General features: G+C 33.7%; 1 protein-coding gene across 1 annotated transcript; it reads left to right on the forward strand.

The window, feature by feature from the left end:
* Positions 1-8,879: 8,879 nt before the first annotated feature.
* On the forward strand, positions 8,880-17,750 carry LOC126745064 (opsin, ultraviolet-sensitive-like). The gene is made up of 6 exons (XM_050452753.1): positions 8,880-9,040; positions 9,106-9,367; positions 15,841-15,971; positions 16,023-16,162; positions 16,216-16,478; positions 17,060-17,750. Exons 1-6 carry the CDS (start codon positions 8,953-8,955, stop codon positions 17,694-17,696), a joined length of 1,521 nt encoding a protein of 506 aa, XP_050308710.1. The 5' UTR covers positions 8,880-8,952; the 3' UTR covers positions 17,697-17,750.
* Positions 17,751-24,222: the final 6,472 nt, after the last annotated feature.

Consider the following 24,222-nt stretch of genomic DNA (forward strand, 5'->3'; position numbering starts at 1 on the left):
GTAATATTTAGTGAGACCCAAATGGAGTTTGCTAAAGGTCATTTTCAATATATATGATATGAGCAGTTTGGTCTTAAAAATCTCAATTGAAAAAAAAATTAATTTTCAATGCTATTTTCTTTTTTTTAAATAACTTTTTGGAAAAACGCTGTACTAGGTGAAGAATATGTGTTTCAATTTTTAAGTCTTTAACTCTCCTAGTTTCAGAGATACGAGCATTTTGCCCCTGAAAACCTTAATAAATAAAATAATTATTTTTTCCAAATTCCAAGGCTATTTTATTAATTTTAAGTAACTTTCTGGAAAGACACTGAAATAAGTGTCCAATGAATTTTTTAGAAGAATGTGTGTATCAATTTTCAAGTCTTTCACTCTCTTAGTTTCAGAGATATGAGCATTTTGCCCCTAAAAATCTTAAAAAAAAAAATAATAATTTTTTCCAACTTCCAAGGCTATTTTATTAATTCCAAATAATTTTCTGGAAAAACACTGAAATAGGTATCCTATGATTTTTTTAGAAGAATGCGTGTTTCAATTTTTAACTCTTTAACTCTCTTAGTTTCAGAGATATGAGCATTTTGCCCCTAAAAACCTTTAAAAAAAATCATATTTTTTTCCAACTTTCAAGGCTATTTTCTTAATTTTAAATAAGTTTCTGGAAAAACACTAAAATAGGTGTCCAATGAATTTTTCAGAAGAATGTGCGTTTCAATTTTCAAGTCTCTAACTCTCTTAGTTTCAGAGATATAAGCATTTTGCCCCTAAAAACCTTTAAAAAGAAAATAATTATTTTTTCCAACTTCCAAGGCTAATTTCTTAATTTCAAATAACTTTCTGGAAAAACACTAAAATAGGTGTCCAATGAATTTTTTAGAAGAATGTGTGTTTCAATTTTCAACTCTTTAACTCTCTTAGTTTCGAGATATGAGCATTTTGCCCCTAAAAACCTTAAAAAAGAAAATAATTATTTTTTCCAACTTCCAAGGCTAATTTCTTAATTTCAAATAACTTTCTGGAAAAACACTAAAATAGGTGTCCAATGATTTTTTTAGAAGAATGTGTGTTTCAATTTTCAAGTCTTTAACTCTCTCAGTTTCAGAGATATGAGCATTTTGCCCCTAAAAACCTTAATAAATAAAATAATTATTTTTTCCAACTTCCAAGGCTGATTTCTTAATTTCAAGTAACTTTCTGGAAAAACACTGAAATAAGTGTCCAATGAATTTTTTAGAAGAATGTGTGTTTCAATTTTCAACTCTTTAACTCTCTTAGTTTCAGAGATACGAGCATTTTGCCCCTAAAAACCTTAAAAAAGAAAATAATTATTTTTTCCAACTTCCAAGGCTATTTTTTTAATTTCAAATAACTTTCTGGAAAAACACTGAAATAGGTGTCCAATGATTTTTTTAGAAGAATGTGTGTTTCAATTTTCAATTTTTTAACTCTCTTAGTTTCAGAGATACGAGCATTTTGCCCCTAAAAACCTTAAAAAAGAAAATAATTACTTTTTCCAATTTCCAAGGCTATTTTCTTAATTTCAAATAAGTTTCTGGAAAAAAACTGAAATAGGTGTCCAATGATTTTTTTAGAAGAATGTGTGTTTCAATTTTCAACTCTTTAACTCTCTTGGTTTCAGAGATACGAGCATTTTGCCCCTAAAAACCTTTAAAAAGAAAATAATTATTTTTTCCAACTTCCAAGGCTATTTTATTAATTTTAAGTAACTTTCTGGAAAGACACTGAAATAGGTATCCAATGAATTTTTTAGAAGAATGTGTGTATCAATTTTCAAGTCTTTCACTCTCTTAGTTTCAGAGATATGAGCATTTTGCCCCAAAAAATCTTAAAAAAAAAAAATAATAATTTTTTCCAACTTCCAAGGCTATTTTATTAATTCCAAATAATTTTCTGGAAAAACACTGAAATAGGTGTCCTATGATTTTTTTAGAAGAATGCGTGTTTCAATTTTCAACTCTTTAACTCTCTTAGTTTCAGAGATATGAGCATTTTGCCCCTAAAAACCTTAATAAATAAATTAATTATTTTTTCCAAATTCCAAGGCTATTTTATTAATTTTAAGTAACTTTCTAGAAAGACACTGAAATAGGTGTCCAATGATTTTTTTAGAAGAATGTGTGTTTCAATTTTCAAGTCTTTAACTCTCTTAGTTTCAGAGATATGAGCATTTTGCCCCTAAAAATTTTAAAAAAGAAAATAATTATTTTTTCCAATTTCCAAGGCTGATTTCTTAATTTCAAATAACTTTCTGGAAAAACACCGAAATAGTTGTCCAATGATTTTTTTAGAAGAATGTGTGTTTCAATTTTTAACTCTTTAACTCTCTCAGTTTCAGAGATATGAGCATTTTGCTCCTAAAAATCTCAATAAAACAGTACTTAACTTAAAATACTTAATTGAACTTGGAGTCGTTAACCAAAGCTAGTCAGGTAAAACAGTTTTTCAGTAAGAAGCCTTAAGATGTTCATTTATTTAAATAATAAATTCATCTTCAAGTTTTCTGGTGCTAAAATACCTACACCTGCAACCCCTTACTGAACCATATGCATTTGAGGTCCTTTTTTGCTACAACTGCCTGGAATAAGCAAAATATTATTTTTCTTCAATACATTATTCAATTAATTAATTCATACAATCTTCAAACACTTCTGAAAAAGTGATATCCAAATCCGACTAAGAAAATTTCAATTTGTATGTAAAAGATCCACATTGGGAAGGGCCATACCTAGGAACCTATAATAGATACGGCTTTTCCAGTAGTACCAAACGATTCAGAAGGCTTCAAATAGTCTAAAAAATTAACAGCTTTTATAGGAAAAATTTTCAAAATTGACCATTTTTGGACCGACAAAAATACATATAATTTATTTAAAAGAAACTTTAAAAACCCGTAGCTTCGAAACTATATGGCGTAGGGCTTTTCCAGTAGCACCAAACGATTCAGAGAGTTCCAAATATCTTTTAAACAGGCACGTCTAAACACCCCGTACAAATAAGTAAATAAATGATTACAAATTCCTAAAAACCACCCTCCTCCTTACACGAAATTAATACGGTTAAAAGCCTTACGTAACCACAGACAACAACGTTTTATATTCGCTCCCTATGGAGAAATTTGCATGACCAATCACGAGAATCGCTTAATGCTGTTGTTTAAAAAAAAAGAGTCTTACGGTTCACCTAGGAGCTATTATAATAGTTCTACTTTGGCCATAAACGTGATTAGAGAACATTGGTACTTAAATATGAATATTACTGGTAAGTGTTTTTTTCTATATGATTTGATTCAATAGGGAAATATAGTAGCGAGTTTAAATATTTTTTTTTTAATTTTGAACTCTTGGTGAAAATTCCCAGATGAAGTAAGATGATACAAAAATGTGCCATTAAATAAAAAATGCGTGAGAATAAATTAGATATAATTGAATTAAATATTACTCCGAAAAACCTGGAAACAACTGCACTCAAAAATAGTGTTTTTCTCTTTTAATCTGTCCAACTAAACTAGACAAACACTACTTTGTTTCCATACTCTAATACTGATATATAAATGAGAATTCAACTTTTCTGGCCTATTTCTACATCAACGTTTGATGTTCTTAATGGTGTTTGGATCGTCTGGAAATAGTGTTTTTAAATAGGAAATGCACAAGATTAAATCAAATATTAATTTGAAAAACCTGGAAATAACTGCACTCAAAAAAAATAACGTCAAACGTTTGAAGGAAATCAAAAATGATACCAGTTACCTCGAAAAGACGATAAATTATTTTAAAACTTATAAACGATAGGCTAAAATGCCCAAACTACCGAATAGAGAATAAGCTGTCATTTATTAAATATAAAAGATTTGTAAGAGACTATAATATAATATAATAAATATAATATAATAATATAAATAAATAAAATAAAATAAATATAATATAATAATTATAGTCAGTTTTAAATATTGCCCGACCCGTAGATGTGTTCTCGGTTCACCAAGCAGGTAAAGACCGTCGTCCTTATCACATAACACTTAAGATCACATAATACCTTCATATCACATAACACCTAGGAAGGTCCTTATTCCTGATCGGTTCTCTCTAGGGACTGTAAGTGCCACCTACATCTTTCGGTGGTTTTTTTCCATCCAGTTGGCCATTTTACAAACCGATAAATATGTGCAATGTAAACAATATTATAAAACACTCGTCATAATTATTAGGAAATTGTTAGGAATGATCCCGAAAACATGCCTAACGTGAGAAAATGCCTATAAAGTATAAAAAAATACTCGGAAATCCTGGATAATTATTTCTGGTACACATACAACAGGAACAATGAAGGAATCATGCACAATATTTAGGGAATTTTATTATGAAACGTGATATACTATAGAGAGTATTTTCAATTGCCTGGAATTTTCTCTTTATGGCTCCTTAACTTGCAGTGAAAATTTAAGCTTCAAGGTAATTGAAACTATGGAAAATATCTTTAACTGTCTGGAGTTTTTTCGTTGGTTTCTCGTATCTGCATTGATAGATTATGGTTGAGTTGACGAAACAGTAGGCTGCCAAGGCAGTTGTGCATATAGGGCCCGTCATGCTTTTATTGTTAAAACCATAAGGTGTTTATTGATTAGATTATGAATTATGGTTTGGAGAATTATGGCTTTTTCTATTCCAAGTTCAATTAGGTATTTCAAGTTAAGTACTGTTAGATTTTTAGGGGCAAAATGATCGTATCTCTAAGAATAAGAGAGCTAAAGATTTGAAACTTGAAACACACATTCTTCTAAAAAAGGCATTCAACACCTATTTCAGTGTTTCTTCAGAAACTAATTTCATATTAAGAAAATAGCCTTGGAAGTTGGAAAAAATAATTATTTTCTTTTTACTAAGGTTTTTAGGGGCAAAATGCTCATATCTCTAAAACTAAGAGAATTAAAGTCTTGAAAATTTAAACACACATTCTTCTAAAAAATTCATCGGACACCTATTTCAGTGTTTTTCCAGAAATTTATTGGAAATTAATAAAATAGCCTTGGAAGTTGGCAAAAATAATTATTTTATTTATTAAGGTTTTTAGGGGCAAAATGCTCATATCTCTGAAACTAAGATAGTTAAAGAGTTGAAAATTGAAACACACATTCTTCTAAAAAATTCATCGGACACCTATTTCAGTGTTTTTCCAGAAATTTATTTAAAATTAATAAAATAGCCTTGTAAGTTGGCAAAAAATAATTATTTTATTTATTAAGGTTTTTAGGGGCAAAATGCTCATATCTCTGAAAATTTTAGAGCTAAAGAGTTGAAAATTGAAACACACATTCTTCTAAAAAATTCATCGGACACCTATTTCAGTGTTTTTCCAGAAAGTTATTGGAAATTAATAAAATAGCCTTGGAAGTTGGCAAAAATAATTATTTTATTTATTAAGGTTTTTAGGGGCAAAATGCTCATATCTCTGAAACTGAGAGAGTTAAAGAGTTGAAAATTGAAACACACATTTTTCTAAAAAAATCATTGGACACCTATTTCAGTGTTTTTCCAGAAAGTTATTGGAAATTAATAAAATAGCCTTGGAAGTTGGCAAAAATAATTATTTTATTTATTAAGGTTTTTAGGGACAAAATACTCATATCTCTAAAACTAAGAGAGTTAAAGACTTGAAAATTGAAACACACATTCTTCTGAAAAATTCATTGGACACCTATTTCAGCATTTTTCCCGAAAGTTATTTGAAATAAGGAAAATAGCCTTGGAAGTTGAAAAAAGAATTATTTTTTTTTTTAAGGTTTTTAGGGGCAAAATACTCGTATCTCTGAAACTAAGAGAGTTAAAGCCTTGAAAATTAAAACACACATTCTTCGAGAAAATTCATTGGACACCTATTTTAGTGTTTTTCCAGAAAGTTATTTGAAATTAAGAAAATAGCCTTGGAAGTTGGAAAAAATAATTATTTTCTTTTTACCAAGGTTTTTAGGGGCAAAATGTTCATATCTCTGAAACTAAGAGAGTTAAAGGCTTGAAAATTAAAACACACATTCTCCTAACAAATTCATTGGACACCTATATCAGCGTTTTTCCAGAAAGTTATTTGAAATTAAGAAAATAGCCTTGGAAGTGGTACAAAATAATTATTTTCTTTTTACTAAGGTTTTTAGGGGCAAAATGTTCATATCTCTGAAACTAAGAGAGTTAAAGACGTGAAAATTGAAACACACATTCTTCAAAAAAATTCATTGGACACTTATTTCAGTGTTTTTCCAGAAAGTTATTTGAAATTAAGAAAATAGCCTTGGAAGTTGGAAAAAAGAATTATTTTCTTTTTAAAGGTTTTTAGGGGCTAAATGCTCATATCTCTGAAACTAAAAGAGTTAAAGCCTTGAAAATTAAATCACACATTCTTCAAAAAAAATTCATTTGATACCTATTTCAGCGTTTTTCCAGAAAGTTATTTGCAATAAGGAAAATAGCCTTGGAATTTTGAAAAAATAATTATTTTATTTTTTAAGGCTTTTAGGGGCAAAATGTTCATATCTCTGAATCTAAGAGAGTTAAAGGCTTAAAACTTGAAACACACATTCTTCTGAAAAATTCATTGGACACCTATTTCAGCATTTTTCCCGAAAGTTATTTGAAATAAGGAAAATAGCCTTGGAAGTTGAAAAAAAGAATTATTTTTTTTTTTAAGGTTTTTAGGGGCAAAATACTCGTATCTCTGAAACTAAGAGAGTTAAAGCCTTGAAAATTAAAACACACATTCTTCAAGAAAATTCATTGGACACCTATTTCAGCATTTTTCCCGAAAGTTATTTGAAATAAGGAAAATAGCCTTGGAAGTTGAAAAAAAGAATTATTTTTTTTTTTAAGGTTTTTAGGGGCAAAATACTCGTATCTCTGAAACTAAGAGAGTTAAAGCCTTGAATTAAAACACACATTCTTCTAAAAAATTCATTGGACGCGTATTTTAGCGTTTTTCCAGAAAGTTATTTGAAATAAGGAAAATAGCCTTGGAAGTTGGAAAAAATTATTATTTTCTTTTTTAAGGTTTTTAGGGGCAAAATACTCGTATCTCTGAAACTAAGAGAGTTAAAGCCTTGAAAATTAAAACACACATTCTTCTAAAAAATTCATTGGACACCTATTTTAGTGTTTTTCCAGAAAGTTATTTGAAATTAAGAAAATAGCCTTGGAAGTTGGAAAAAATAATTATTTTCTTTTTACCAAGGTTTTTAGGGGCAAAATGTTCATATCTCTGAAACTAAGAGAGTTAAAGGCTTGAAAATTAAAACACACATTCTCCTAACAAATTCATTGGACACCTATATCAGCGTTTTTCCAGAAAGTTATTTGAAATTAAGAAAATAGCCTTGGAAGTTGAAAAAATTAATTATTTTCTTTTTAAAGGTTTTTAGGGGCCAAATGCTCATATCTCTGAAACTAAGAGAGTTGAAGACTTGAAAATTTAAACACACATTTTTCTAAGAAATTCATTGGACCTACTTAAGTGTTTTTCCAAAAAACTATTTGAAATTTAGATATCAGCCTTAGAAGTTCAAAAAAAAATTATAATTTTTTTTAAGGTTTTTAGGGGCAAAATGCTCATATCTCTGAAACTAAGAGAGTTAAAGGCTTGAAAATTAAAACACACATTCTTGTAGAAAATTCATTGGACACCTATTTTAGTGTTTTTCCAGAAAGTTATTTAGAATTAAGAAATTAGCCTTGGAATTTGGAAAAAATAATTATTTTCTTTTTTAAGGTTTTTAGGGGCAAAATGCTCATATCTCTGAAACTAAGAGAGTTGAAGACTTGAAAATTGAAACACACATTTTTCTAAGAAATTCATTGGACCTACTTAAGTGTTTTTCCAAAAAACTATTTGAAATTTAGATATCAGCCTTAGATGTTCAAAAAAAAATTATAATTTTTTTTAAGGTTTTTAGGGGCAAAATGCTCATATCTCTAAAACTAAGAGAGTTAAAGACTTAAAAATTGAAACACACATTCTTCTAAAAAATATATTGGACACCTATTTCAGCATTTTTCCAGAAAGTTATTTGAAATAAGGAAAATAACCTTGGAAGTTGAAAAAATTAATTATTTTCTTTTTTAAGGTTTTTAGGGGCAAAATGCTCATATCTCTGAAACTAAGAGAGTTAAAGGCTTGAAAATTGAAACACACATTCTTCTAAAAAAATCATTGGATACCTATTTCAGCGTTTTTCCATAAAGTTATTTGAATTTAAGAAATAAGCCTTGGAAGTTGAAAAAAATAATTATAATTTTTTTTTACTAAGGTTTTTAGGGGCATAATGCTCATATCTCTGAAACTAAGAGAGATAAAGGCTTAAAAATTAAAACACACATTCTTCTAAAAAATTCATTGGACACCTACTTTAGCGTTTTTCCAGAAAACTATTTAAAATTTAGAAATCAGCCTCGGAAGTTGAAACTTTGAGGATCAAAATTGAACAGTTGTTAGAATTATATTCTGACAAACTGAACCTCGCCTTTTTGAATATTTACCTTTATTTAATTTTTTTTTATTTTGAATCTTTAATCCGAAATCTGAATGTACAAATAAAGTCCTTATTATTATTATTATTATTAATATTATAAAATATCCAAGGCAGTCAAAGTCTCATAACTCTACTAGTGTGAACCCAAGAATTTTGCTGATATCATAAGATGACTGTACTATGTACTGACTAATGTATGGAGCACGACTGTTGAAGAAAATAGATGAGACACACTTTTCATTGAACCACCCTGTATATCACGATTGAGTAAACAAATCTTGTATCGCGCTCGGTATTATACTTTGTCCGATGAACTGTTACAATAATAAGAAACCGACAGTTTATAATAAATAGAATTCAATAAATAAGTTGTTTAGATTGAATAAAGTGCCGGGCGTCATAGATGATATTTTGCAAAAATCAGTATGCGCACCGCCGGTTATTGCATGGAATTCTTCAATAATAATTATAAAAATGTAGTAAGAATGTGTGCAACCTCCAATAATTTTCAAGGTACACTACTGGCGTCTAAATTATTTAATTAGATATTTAACTGCCCTTTATTTGCGTTTATATAGGTGAATGGAACCTAACGACAACTCCGTGCATAGTGAATAGTACAAAAGAGGATCTCATCGAGCAATTTAAGCGCAATTGGCAAGTCAAAGTGTGGATAAATCGGGGATTTTTCACCGAAGGTTATATTTACGACATCAACGTGCACTGGCTTCAATTTAAACCGCCGGACTCGAGCAAGTTTTACATCTTGGGCGCGCTGTATTTGGTGATAATGGTGTTTGGGATGGTCGGTAACGGTCTGGTCATATTTCTCTTTTGTAGGTAAGTCATTACGAAACGGTATTAGTCGAGTGTTGATTTTTGCCCTGACTGCGTCAGTTTTCTTTCTTCCCCCAATAATTGAGTATGTTAAGTGATTTAAATGGATTGTAAGCGTGAGAAATTGGTTGGAATGACTGTAAAAAGTAAGAAGTTACTAAAAAGTGCAAGTTTTATCAACAGTTTCTAAAATTTACATTCTTAAAGACAGCATACTATATAAATAGATTATGCATCATTTACAATGTAACAGGTAATAGGAAAAGAAATCCTTACATTCACATCCAGGAAGCTTCAGGGAGTAGTTCATCTGGATGAGGCTCTTCCACTTAATCCTTGATTTTATGAAAAAACAATAGGAATAATTATTTTTTTAACTACAACCACCCCACCCAGTTTCCACCCTACACATAAATAAACATTTGCAATTGTATTTATTTTATTGCCTTTTTTTTAAATTTTATCAATTTTAGGTAAAAAAAGCAGTTTTATGCATAGGTAGCGTTAAAATATCTATATGTTTATTATTTCTATCATATATCTAAATATGACCTTTTGATCCTGGAATCCATGAGTTATTGTTCATATTTTCTGATTCTATAAAAGAAACTGATGCAAGAAATTTGTGCCCTTGGAATCCTGCTTTTTGCTCTGTTAAGTAATTGGAATATAACTTTGAGACTTGTAGTTTTTTGTAAAAAGAAGTCTCTTAAAGAACAAATGGACGATTACTTTCAATTAAGTAATTACCCCCAAATGCCTGGAATAAATAACAGTTGATTCCAAAATCGAATAAATTGGAAAAACGTTTTGATAGTCACGTAACCTCTAACCATAATTGTTTCAAAAATTTGTAAAAAACCAATAATAGTTTCTCATATAACCCTCAAATACCAAATTTCAATTAAATCTGAACAATAGGAAAAAAGTTTTGATAGTCACGTCACCTTAAAAATCAATAATTACTTACTAAATGAACCCAAATACCAAATTTAGATTTTTTTTTGTCATTAGGGCCCACTGTATTGTAATTTTTGTCTAGCAGTATGCCTTGTATGGTCCACTGTGTCGCCCGAATATTATAATAATACACGGTAAATTCTTAAAACGTCAAAACTTTGCCCAATTATCACGGCTAAAAGAATACGATTTAGTAAAAGATATGCATATATTCGGATTGTCCAGAGTCTATTGAATATATCCAGATCGATTCCTGAAAGTTTTGAGCTATTTTAAGCATTTTATTAATGAAATTAGGAAGCAAGTCTAAGTCTAGCCGATGGCCAGTTTGACGCCATGTTGTCAAAACGTGCCATTAAAATTGGACCTAGACGTCAAAATCGGCCATTTTCAAACGATGTTTTAGGGTATAAAAAAGGGTATTTACCTTGTGATTTGTACATGGAAAAATAGTAGGAAGCTTTAGGAATAGATTAACATCAATTCTAACCAGATTCCAATCGATTTTAGTAGTTAAATTTCGATTATAAAAAGAGCCTTTTTTTCGGTGAAAATCCCCGTTTTCGTTGCCATGGAAACGCGGCCATGGGTTGTCTTCAGAATCGTCAATGCGCACGGTGATTTTTAGCGGTTGGTATTTTTTTGGAAAAAAATTACTTTTAGAGTACTTGCAACCATGGTAAAAAAATGAAATTTTTATATGTCATAGTAAAATGAATGGCGCATTTGCTCGATTTGTTTTGGTTCATCTATGACATACAGGATGCGCACAATTAATTTCCAAAGAAACATTATTAAAACCCTTAAAAAAAACGAATTAAAAAAAGATTCCTTATTAAGATCACATATGAATCTGTTTATTAAATTTTACTTCAATTTTAATGTTTTCTTGTTCAATTAAATGCATGTTCTACTCTTAATTAAAAATTGGTTACATTTTTTATTTATTTATATTTAAACTAAATTTGCCTCATTTTTTGCCTATTTTCCAAATTTCTGAATTATTATTATTAATTAGTTACTAGGCATTAGGAATAATCCTTTTATTTTATTCTTTGGCATTCGTAAATATACTAAATATTTATATATAAAATTATATCAAATTTAAATAAACAGTGCTATTAAATTAAATATAGCATTTAAATTTTCTGCAAACACATTGTTTTTCATCAATACAACTCTTACCCCCCCACCCACCCCACATTACTTACCAGTAAGAATTTCTCTTGAAAAATCACCGTTTTTCGTCCATAATTTCCAATCTAAGAGCACTGTTTTTGTATTAAATATTTATGAATATACTATATAACATTTAAATAAACAAACTGTGTTATTAGATTGGATTTTAACGATGAAAGCGCTATTATTTATACGTATTTAAATTGGAAAACAATGATTTTTAAAAACAATTTCTTACTGGAAAATAATGTGGGGTGGGTGGGGGGCTAATGGTAGGATTAATGAAAAACGTTTTTTTTTGCATAAAATTGCTTTTTTAATTAAATGCACATTTCACTTTTAATTAAAAATTGTTTTCAAATTTTATTACATTTTTTTAAATAAAAAAAAACATTTTTTACGATTAAATTCATTTAACGAAATTTTTATTAAAATCCTTTAAAGTGGCGAAAAACAAAAAAAAATTCCTCATTAAGATCACATATGAATCTGTTTATTCAATTTACCTTTAATTTCATTTGATTAAATGCATGCTAATAAACAGTGCTATTAAATTAAATATTTCATATATATTTTCTGCAAAAACATTGTTTTTTTATTAACACAGCCCTTGCCCCCCCACCCACCCCACATTACTTACCAGTAAGAATTTCTCTTGAAAAATCACCGTTTTCCGTCAACATTTAAATAAACAAACTGTGTTATTAGATTGGATTTTAACGACGAAAGCGCTATTATTTATACGTATTTAAATTGGAAAACAATGATTTTTAAAAACTATTTCTTACTGGTAAGTAGTGTGGGGTGGGTGGGGGGCTAATGGTAGGATTAATGAAAAACGGTTTTTTTTTGCATAAAATTGCTTTTTTAATTAAATGCACATTTCACTTTTAATTAAAAATTGTTTTCAAATTTTATTACATTTTTTTAAATAAAAAAAAAACATTTTTTACGATTAAATTCATTTAACGAAATTTTTATTAAAATCCTTTAAAGTGGCGAAAAACAAAAAAAAATTCCTCATTAAGATCACATATGAATCTGTTTATTCAATTTACCTTTAATTTCATTTGATTAAATGCATGCTAATAAACAGTGCTATTAAATTAAATATTTCATATATATTTTCTGCAAAAACATTGTTTTTTTATTAACACAGCCCTTGCCCCCCCACCCACCCCACATTACTTACCAGTAAGAATTTCTCTTGAAAAATCACCGTTTTCCGTCAACATTTAAATAAACAAACTGTGTTATTAGATTGGATTTTAACGACGAAAGCGCTATTATTTATACGTATTTAAATTGGAAAACAATGATTTTCAAAAACAATTTTTTACTGGAAAATAATGTGGGGTGGGTGGGGGGCTAATGGTAGGATTAATAAAAAACGGTTTTTTTGCAGAAAATATATGCTTGAGAAAAAAAAGCTTTTTGAGAAATTTTTAGATGATAAAAAATCTATAGTTTTTGTATCTATACTTTCCTTAGTTTTCAAAAAATTGCAGTTTTTAAATTAAAACTATTGGTATATCTATCAACTGTATATGGTCAAGGTATATTTATAAAACTATAGAATATACGTCTATCATATATGATTCTATACATCTAGAACATACATTTATATTAAAAAAAAAAATCTTACTTTTTATTGGAGAATCACCCTGTAAAATTTATCGGTAGTAAGTTCCTGAAGACTCGATATAATATACCACAATTCAACCTTTATTCACTTTAAAACTACGGTTAATATTGGAAAACATTTTCCATATTACAGGCTACAAACCATCTACAAGTCATTTAATTCTAGCTAATGCCACTAAAAAGTTGCAGAAAACTTACTTACTTTGAAGCTGACATGCTACAGGTTAATCTAAAAAGATTCATGCCTACTTGTCCAAATAGAGTGTTACTTAAAATTAAGGAAGTGGCTACTTTATGCAAAGTGGAGATGGCCACACTTCACGCACTTGTGAGCCGCCGTGCACCTGGCCCTGGGCGTGTCCATGGAGCTGGCACCTGTGGCACTCTATTCTCCTAGACTTCTTTGGGCCTCTATCTTGACATCGCGCAGCTCCGTAAGTGAGAAGATCGACCAGGACCAGTAGTGTGAGTTGTCTCTTCCCGAGTGAGGGTGGAAGCCTAGCTTCCTCAGGTCCTCCAAGATGCTATCGGCCGACCAGTGCTCGGAGGACGATGTATAGCCTCCTCTCCTTTGGCAGGGAGAAGAAGTGGAACGGCACTTTTGAGGATTTCAGATAGTTCCGGGTGACTCTGTAGTCCGTGGTCTGGGGGTGGATTTTTATTCCGTCGCGAGTGTTAACAACATGGCCATGTTGTACTCCTTTTGACTTCAGGACGGAGGCAACTTCCTCGAATGTTCTCAACTCCCTTATAATGATCGGAGGGATCTTGGTCCTGCGGTTTGGTGGGACTGGCTCGGGTTTGGGCTCAGGAGGAATCTTCCTCCTCTTCCTTCTGCTGACGACAGGTTGGAACCCGTCGTCTTCGACCTGAAGACCTGCTGGGGTCGCAGGGCTGTTTTCAGGGCGGCAGGGAGGGCTTCGACTGCGGGACTGGCCTGTACCGCAGCGGAAGCGGACGGCAAGGCGGACTCGAGAGCCTTTATCCGGGCCCTTGAGTGCCTTGGTCGTCTTGTGGAAGATCTGGAAGCGGAGGGCGTTCATCTCCTGCTGGTCTTTCCTCTTTACGCTTCTCATCAGGACTTCGTAGAAGTATGTTAACTCCTCCTGATTCGAGGGGGTGAAGGTCGGCCTCGTCTTATGGTGTTTCCTCTTCCTCATTGTCCTCCAACAGGAAGGAAGAGTGTTCGTCGAGTTTGTGAGCCATGGTTGACTCGATCATCGGGCAGAATGACGGCGGGCTCGGTCGTACTGGGACAGTCGGTACAGCGAAACTGGTTCGGAGAACACTTCGACGTTAAGTACACTCAACGGAGGACGAACTGTGTCTGAACAAAAAGTGTGAAAAAGGGTATATTTAAATGAACAGTGCTCACCCGGTATGAATGTAAAACGTTAAACTTCATACGTGATTTTATTCAGAAAGAATGCAGGTTTAATTAATTTAAATGAAGTTTTTTTAAATTTTGCACCATAAAAATTTCACACAAAAAAATCTCAATTTTTTTGATTTTTCTCCCAAAAAAAACTAGTTTTTCAACAAACATGCTTAATAAAATTTAAAGTTCTCGATGAGGTGCACATATCTTCTGTGAGTCATTATTCCCGGAAAAATACCGTTTAACCGTGAGAGGGGCCAAAAGGTCACACATGTCTGAAACTTTGAATTTAAAAAAAAAATACTTCCCGTCTGCTGAGAATAACCAAAAAAATATACAGATAAGGTCCTCATAAGCTCTAATCGACCCGTTAAATTTCATAATATTCAAATAGTCGTTACGACCTGTATCGAATCCAAAATGGAGAAAAAAAATTGCTGACTTTAAAGGCATGAAAAATTGTAAACAACCAAATTGTAGCCTCATACTTCTAAATTATAAAAAGTTTAACATCATTTCTCTAACCCAAATAGAAACAAAGTTAAAAGCACTTATGTCCAACGAGTCCGGATGTCGTGCGAAAACTCCCCAAAAGAGAGCCCCTCCATTTCGCCCTAATAATAATAATAATTATTGAACAAAACTGTCTTTAATGAGTTTCATAAGGCTTTTGACAGTGTTAAGATTTTATTCAGTGAATTGGAACACTGTTCAATAAACCCAAAAGTCTTTTTAGTACAAGTCGGTAAAAAACTGGCAATTTGTACAATATTTGCATTCGAATTAAATACTTATTGATGATGCGAGGCCTCTGGTCACACACAATGCATTTTTAGTACAATTTTTTAAATAGTAATATTTTCATTGGATTTTTGTAAATCCTTTGACAACATCAAGATTTTTTCAGTCAATTAATAAAAGGCCACTCAAAACTGTCTACAATCTTTAATTTCTTCCATCTACTTAAGATATTTCAGAGACAAGTTCCAGGGTTCATCATCAGTTAAATTTGTACTATTCTCAGACACTTTATAGACTTTTCCTACTAAGACACTACGTGTCAAACAGGAAATTAATAATAATAATAATATAGAATAAACAATTTTTTAATTGCCTGGATAAATCTTATTATAACTCTATTTCTCGTTGCATTTTCTTCACTAATCTTATTGATGTATTCCTATCTCTGAAGCTGTATGGATCCTGTGAGATCTCTGCAACACCTGCATGCAATATAAAAACCATCTTTAAAGTCCAATACCAACTAGATAAAGAGTAAAGGTGTCTGTGATTGACTTTGGTCGAACATTTTTAGGTGTAAAAGTTTAAGAACCTTAGCCAATACCTTGGTAGTGAATCTAGCGGTCAGTGACTGTTTGATCTTACTGAAAATGCCGGTTTTCATATACAACTGCTACTACCAAGGGCCCGTCCTAGGCGATTTCGGTAGGTATGTTTTATTTCTTTGCCATAAAACTAATGAATGTCCTTGTTTAGCTTGTAGGTTGTATGGGTTTATAGGTGGTCTAAGTGGGACGGCCTCAATTGGTTCACTTACGGCGATATCCTTTGACCGATATTACGTTATAAGATATCCGCTGAAAAGGTATTCTAAGGGAAGGATTTATGTGTGCCTAGTAAGTACTTCTTTGATGATCCGATGCTGATTATATGGAATTGGTTGTTTTAGGTTTTCTCCTGGATATATGCCCTGATATTCTCACTGATTCCGTTCCTGGATATTGGGTTTGGCAAGTACCAATACGAGGGATACCTAATTAGTTGCAGTTTCGATTATTTGTCGGAGGATGAAGCGGAAAGGGCCTTTATTTTGGTGTTTTTCGTTGGTGCGTTTGTGGTTCCTGTGCTCGCCATCGGGTTCAGCTACTATAAAATCCTTCAAGTAGTTGGGAGTAGATCAGAGGCGGTTTCTGGAAAGAAAGATTCGTTTAGGTGAGTGTATTCATTTTCCAGGAGAGCATCCTGCATATTTTGGTAAGCAAAGGCATAAGGCATTTTTACTATAGTTTTTAGAGCCAAAAAAACAACCGTAGATCTAATAACATTTTTATATTAAATACTAATAAATATTTAATATAAAAATAGTGCCATTAAATTGAATAGTATGGACAAAAAATGTTGATTTTTCACAAGAATTACTGGGTCAATGTTTGGGGTGGGTGGGGGGGGGCAAGGGTTTTGTTATGAAAAACAATATTTTTGCAGAAAATATACAGGGTGTCCCAAAAAAGCGTGATACATACTTTGAATGTTTTTTTAAATGGAACTACCCATATTTTTTTCTAAAATGGGCGTCTCATTTGACTCTCTCTTAATGCCTTTTTTAGTACAAATTTTTAAATATTATAAGTCCCTTTGAATATTTTGAACCCTTTGTCATTCCATTTTATATTAAAATAATTGTACTAATTATCACTGCATCTCCTACCCAAGAACACTATTATCGTCCCTCCCCATAAGAGTCTTCTTAGCTTCTTATGATAAACCGAACTAATAAAACCGTTTATTTCCAGACATGTGGAAGCACAAGACAAACGCAAACAAGAAACCAAACTGGCCCTAATAGTCCTCGTAGTGATATTCCTGTGGTTCTTCTCGTGGTCTCCATACGCCACCGTATCGCTCCTCGGGATATTTGGCCAAAAACACCTCATCACGCCATTATCCTCGATGATTCCGGCTCTGTTTTGTAAATCCACCAGCGCCATCGACCCTTACGTCTATGCCATTTCGCATCCGAAGTTCCGAGAGGAAATCCGGAAGTTACTCGGCTTAAATAAACCGAAAAAGGGAAACTTGAAAAAGACCGAAATGAAACAAAGAATCTGGACTACGGAGAAGTTTTCCAAGTCATCCAAGTCACTTGTATCCACTGGTTCGACTTTCGCCGAAGACAACGACGACGTAGAGGAGTTGAGCATCGAACTTGACTTGCACGATATCGATCTGGCCGTATACGCGTATCACAGTAACGTGGAAACGGAGGAGGATCGATTGAAGCAACGGGAGTTGATCAGAGAGGCTTCCAGGGCCAACTTGTTTCGATTGAATTCCGGCGTTTATGCTAAAAAAACTTCAAAAAGTCGATTTCAACATTTGTCCAAGGGGTTCTCTGGTCGACAAACGCATGTCGAGGAAACTATGCATTAGTTGCTTAAATGTATTTATTATTAGGTTAAGCAGACGAATAAATTGTGATTATGACATTTGGTCTTTATTTGGATTCATTGGCAAATCGAAGAACAAGAGATGAACAGGACAACGAACTAAGTTACAAAGGTCCTGGAATCTGTTTCACAGGCTCACTGCTTTCATTGGGGTTCCCTCATTTTTGATCCTACCGACGTAATTAATAATTCCATGGAAATTAAACGCTCACATTCCAGGAAAATTTTAGTTAATATTTTGATTATGTAACAAGACAATCCGAAACAGGTCAACTTTAAAATGTTTGCCTGCGAAAACTACTAACTTTCTATGTTTTGGGGAACATCAATGGTTAGGTCTACAGTGGAACAAATAAAACATACGTCACTTTTTAACCAGACTTTTGACATGATTTTCTATATAAAGTCGGACTTTAAGACCCAAAAACTGGGCTGCTGGTCTTGTTCTATCAAGTCAAAGACATCCTGTATATTTTTGATTAAATTTCTTAAATTTACCCAAATTCTGAATCAAAGTAATGATCCTGTAGACCTGAAAAACCATCATTTCCTTTATGTTGAATTATTGATTTTACGATAGTAAACCCACTGAGCTGTCGCCTTCGTCAAACTTTAAATTCAATCAATCTCAACATCATTTCAGGGTTTTATAGCGCCCATTCGCCAAAACGTCAGGAAAGGATGGTTGCACTTAAAATATGATTTTATATAGTAGTTTCTATAGACTTCTGGATATTTAGAAGCGAATTTCTTCTTCTTTCCTCTAGACTGATTTTAGGGCATTTTTATATTATTCCAGGCAATTGAAGTCTCTGGACCCTAGAACTGAAAAACTACACTTTCTATCGAAAAAACAACTTATGTGGTTAATAATATATTCAAAGTGCTATACTTTTGACCATTTTAATTAGACCAAAGCTATTTCTAAATTATAACTCACTTGAATCCATTAAAAGTTTATTAATCAACATAATTCGACAGGACAATCGATGTAATGGAGGCCGTCAAGCATGCGATTCGTGCAAGTGTTGAATTATTAAAAAGTGCCTTGGGAACAATTCCAAATACCAAAATGGAGTGAATATATAATTTAATGTGTCCAATTTAACTACATTAATCGGAGAGTTGCGCTGCTGTTGCATGACGTCAGGCCGGATCGCTGTGCTGCTGACCTGCCTCACTATTATTTCCGATGTCCCACTTCTGAATGAGACGACCATGAAACTTTATGATGCTTATATATTATATTTTTTTAAGTGTATCTATTTATAATATATAGAGAATGTTAAGCAAATAGTATTTAATGACCAAAAACCATCAGTTATTTCTGGAAATGTTCTGGAGCCAACCACCGCTTCTGGTGGAGTTTCGTAGTGATTCTTTCAACTAAGAGGTGGGTTGGATTGGATCGAACCTTCTTTGATTAATTGATTCCTCTAGTTCTTACCACAACAAATATCTACTTTGATACATGAACTATAAACGAAAGGTTGTATAAGAATTCAAATATCTTTAATTGTAACCCTAATTAATAAAAACTGAGACAGACTCACTCAAGCTACGAGTAAAATATTTCTGATCATGAAATATTTATGAAAATATTTGTGTATGTTGATTGTGTATCCCCTAGTGAGTCTGCCTTATTGCCAAACCCATTGCTGCTATAATACTTTCTGTATGTTCTCCTTTAATCCGTTGTGATACGGTTTCTTGGGAGTGACTCACCCTGTATATGCAAACAATAAACTGATAACCGGAAATTTACGTTTGAGACTCTCTTGTATACTCTCGCCGAGCGACGCGGACGTGCCTACTAAGTAATTTCTAATAATAGGGATTTAAATATTTTAGTATTTAACCCAGTGACTTTGGTCAAAAACTAAAAAATAATGGGCCCTAAAAATGCGATATCTCGGCCAATTTGGGAGCTACGACCTTGCACATGGTCTCGTTGGATTCAGAAGGCCGAAACTAAGACAAAACCATTGGAATTTTTCCGATAGCTCCTATAGAAGCCGAGATATCGACCTTCAAAGTTCGGGTATACCCCCTCCCCGTATCGAATTTTTTCACCAAAAATTGATTTTTTTCGAAATCAAACTAAGTATACCAGCGTCATATTCTGATCATCTAGATTACGAAAACACCGGGTTATAACAGGATCCAAGCAGAACTAAGGGAATGAGAGCACTTTGAAAATCCTGAAAAAGTCGTTTTCGACGTCCGTTTTTGAGGCCAAAAATGGGCATCAAAAATGCCATATCTCGACTATCGTAAAAGCTACGACCTTGCGGATGGTCTCGTTGGATTTGGAATGACGAAACTAAGACAAAACCGTAGGAATTTTCCCGATAGCTCCCATAGGAGCCGAGATATCAAACTCCAAAGTTTGGGTTTTTTCATTTTTCGGGTATACCCCCCCGTATCGAATTTTTTCACCAAAAATTGGTTTTTTTCGAAATCAAACTAAGTATACCAGCGTCTTAATTGGGTCGCCTAGATTACGAAAACACCGGGTTATAACAGGATCCGAGCAGAATTAAGGGAATGAGAGCACTTTGAAAATCCTGAAAAAGTCGTTTTCGACGTCCGTTTTTGAGGCCAAAAATGGGCATCAAAAATGCCATATCTCAGCTATCGTAAGAGCTACGACCTTGCGGATGATCTCGTTGGATTTGGAATGACGAAACTAAGACAAAGCCGTTGGAATTTTCCCGATAGCTCCCATAGAAGCCGAGATATCGATCTTCAAAGTTTGGGTTTTTTCATTTTTCGGGTATACCCCCCCGTATCGAATTTTTTCACCAAAAATTGATTTTTTTCGAAATCAAACTAAGTATACCAGCGTCTTAATTGGGTCGCCTAGATTACGAAAACACCGGGTTATAACAGGATCCGAGCAGAATTAAGGGAATGAGAGCACTTTGAAAATCCTGAAAAAGTCGTTTTCGACGTCCGTTTTTGAGGCCAAAAATGGGCATCAAAAATGCCATATCTCGGCTATCGTAAGAGCTACGACATTGCGGATGGTCTCGTTGGATTTGGAATGACGAAACTAAGACAAAGCCGTTGGAATTTTCCCGATAGCTCTTATAGGAGCCGAGATATCGACCTTCAAAATTCCGGTTTTTTCATTTTTCGGGAATACCCCCCCGTATCGAATTTTTTCACCAAAAATTCATTTTTTTCGAAATTAAACTAAGTATACCAGCGTCTTAATTGGGTCGCCTAGATTACGAAAACACCGGGTTATAACAGGATCCGAGCAGAATTAAGGGAATGAGAGCACTTTGAAAATCCTGAAAAAGTCGTTTTCGACGTCCATTTTTGAGGCCAAAAATGGGCATCAAAAATGCCATATCTCGGCTATCGTAAGAGCTACGACATTGCGGATGGTCTCGTTGGATTTGGAATGACAAAACTAAGACAAAGCCGTTGGAATTTTTCCGATAGCTCCCATAGGAGCCGAGATATCGATCTTCAAAGTTTGGGTTTTTTCATTTTTCGGGTATACCCCCCCGTATCGAATTTTTTCACCAAAAATTGATTTTTTTCGAAATCAAACTAAGTATACCAGCGTCTTAATTGAGTCGCCCAGATTACGAAAACACCGGGTTATAACAGGATCCGAGCAGAATTAAGGGAATGAGAGCACTTTGAAAATCCTGAAAAAGTCGTTTTCGACGTCCGTTTTTGAGGCCAAAAATGGGCATCAAAAATGCCATATCTCGGCTATCGTAAGAGCTACGACATTGCGGATGGTCTCGTTGGATTTGGAATGACGAAACTAAGACAAAGCCGTTGAAATTTTCCCGATAGCTTTCATAGAAGCCGAGATATCGACCTTCAAAGTTTGGGTTTTTTCATTTTTCGGGTATACCCCCCCGTATCGAATTTTTTCACCAAAAATTGATTTTTTTCGAAATCAAACTAAGTATACCAGCGTCTTAATTGGGTCGCCTAGATTACGAAAACACCGGGTTATAACAGGATCCGAGCAGAATTAAGGGAATGAGAGCACTTTGAAAATCCTGAAAAAGTCGTTTTCGACGTCCGTTTTTGAGGCCAAAAATGGGCATCAAAAATGCCATATCTCAGCTATCGTAAGAGCTACGACCTTGCGGATGGTCTCGTTGGATTTGGAATGACGAAACTAAGACAAAGCCGTTGGAATTTTTCCGATAGCTCCCATAGGAGCCGAGATATCGATCTTCAAAGTTTGGGTTTTTTCATTTTTCGGGTATACCCCCCCGTATCGAATTTTTTCACCAAAAATTGATTTTTTTCGAAATCAAACTAAGTATACCAGCGTCTTAATTGGGTCGCCTAGATTACGAAAACACCGGGTTATAACAGGATCCGAGCAGAATTAAGGGAATGAGAGCACTTTGAAAATCCTGAAAAAGTCGTTTTCGACGTCCGTTTTTGAGGCCAAAAATGGGCATCAAAAATGCCATATCTCAGCTATCGTAAGAGCTACGACCTTGCGGATGGTCTCGTTGGATTTGGAATGACAAAACTAAGACAAAGCCGTTGGAATTTTCCCGATAGCTCCCATAGGAGCCGAGATATCAAACTCCAAAGTTTGGGTTTTTTCATTTTTCGGGTATACCCCCCCGTATCGAATTTTTTCACCAAAAATTGATTATTTTCGAAATCAAACTAAGTATACCAGCGTCTTAATTGGGTCGCCTAGATTACGAAAACACCGGGTTATAACAGGATCCGAGCAGAATTAAGGGAATGAGAGCACTTTGAATATCCTGAAAAAGTCGTTTTCGACGTCCGTTTTTGAGGCCAAAAATGGGCATCAAAAATGCCATATCTCAGCTATCGTAAGAGCTACGACCTTGCGGATGGTCTCGTTGGATTTGGAATGACGAAACTAAGACAAAGCCGTTGGAATTTTCCCGATAGCTCCCATAGGAGCCGAGATATCAAACTCCAAAGTTTGGGTTTTTTCATTTTTCGGGTATACCCCCCCGTATCGAATTTTTTCACCAAAAATTGATTTTTTTCGAAATCAAACTAAGTATACCAGCGTCTTAATTGGGTCGCCTAGATTACGAAAACACCGGGTTATAACAAGATCCGAGCAGAATTAAGGGAATGAGAGCACTTTGAAAATCCTGAAAAAGTCGTTTTCGACGTCCGTTTTTGAGGCCAAAAATGGGCATCAAAAATGCCATATCTCAGCTATCGTAAGAGCTACGACCTTGCGGATGGTCTCGTTGGATTTGGAATGACGAAACTAAGACAAAGCCGTTGGAATTTTCCCGATAGCTCCCATAGGAGCCGAGATATCAAACTCCAAAGTTTGGGTTTTTTCATTTTTCGGGTATACCCCCCCGTATCGAATTTTTTCACCAAAAATTGATTTTTTTCGAAATCAAACTAAGTATACCAGCGTCTTAATTGGGTCGCCTAGATTACGAAAACACCGGGTTATAACAGGATCCGAGCAGAATTAAGGGAATGAGAGCACTTTGAAAATCCTGAAAAAGTCGTTTTCGACGTCCGTTTTTGAGGCCAAAAATGGGCATCAAAAATGCCATATCTCGGCTATCGTAAGAGCTACGACCTTGCGGATGGTCTCGTTGGATTTGGAATGATGAAACTAAGACAAAGCCGTTGGAATTTTCCCGATAGCTTTCATAGAAGCCGAGATATCGACCTTCAAAGTTTGGGTTTTTTCATTTTTCGGGTATACCCCCCCGTATCGAATTTTTTCACCAAAAATTGATTTTTTTCGAAATCAAACTAAGTATACCAGCGTCTTAATTGGGTCGCCTAGATTACGAAAACACCGGGTTATAACAGAATCCGAGCAGAATTAAGGGAATGAGAGCACTTTGAAAATCCTGAAAAAGTCGTTTTCGACGTCCGTTTTTGAGGCCAAAAATGGGCATCAAAAATGCCATATCTCGGCTATCGTAAGAGCTACGACCTTGCGGATGGTCTCGTTGGATTTAGAATGATGAAACTAAGACAAAGCCGTTGGAATTTTCCCGATAGCTTTCATAGAAGCCGAGATATCGACCTTCAAAGTTTGGGTTTTTTCATTTTTCGGGTATACCCCCCCGTATCGAATTTTTTCACCAAAAATTGATTTTTTTCGAAATCAAACTAAGTATACCAGCGTCTTAATTGGGTCGCCTAGATTACGAAAACACCGGGTTATAACAGGATCCGAGCAGAATTAAGGGAATGAGAGCACTTTGAAAATCCTGAAAAAGTCGTTTTCGACGTCCGTTTTTGAGGCCAAAAATGGGCATCAAAAATGCCATATCTCGGCTACCGTAAGAGCTACGACCTTGCGGATGGTCTCGTTGGATTTGGAATGACGAAACTAAGACAAAGCCGTTGGAATTTTCCCGATAGCTCCCATAGGAGCCGAGATATCAAACTCCAAAGTTTGGGTTTTTTCATTTTTCGGGTATACCCCCCCGTATCGAATTTTTTCACCAAAAATTGATTTTTTTCGAAATCAAACTAAGTATACCAGCGTC

The sequence above is a fragment of the Anthonomus grandis genome, chromosome 15, assembly GCF_022605725.1.
Source record: "Anthonomus grandis grandis chromosome 15, icAntGran1.3, whole genome shotgun sequence".
NCBI lineage: Eukaryota > Metazoa > Arthropoda > Insecta > Coleoptera > Curculionidae > Anthonomus > Anthonomus grandis.

Excerpts from the sequence above, each read along its gene's own strand:
- LOC126745064 (XM_050452753.1), top strand. The coding sequence starts at position 8,953 with ATGCGCACCGCCGGTTATTGCATGGAATTCTTCAATAATAATTATAAA. Across the intron at positions 9,041-9,105 it reads AACCTCCAATAATTTTCAAG|GTGAATGGAACCTAACGACA; the intron begins GTACACTACTGG and ends GCGTTTATATAG. Across the intron at positions 9,368-15,840 it reads GTCATATTTCTCTTTTGTAG|GTGTAAAAGTTTAAGAACCT; the intron begins GTAAGTCATTAC and ends GAACATTTTTAG.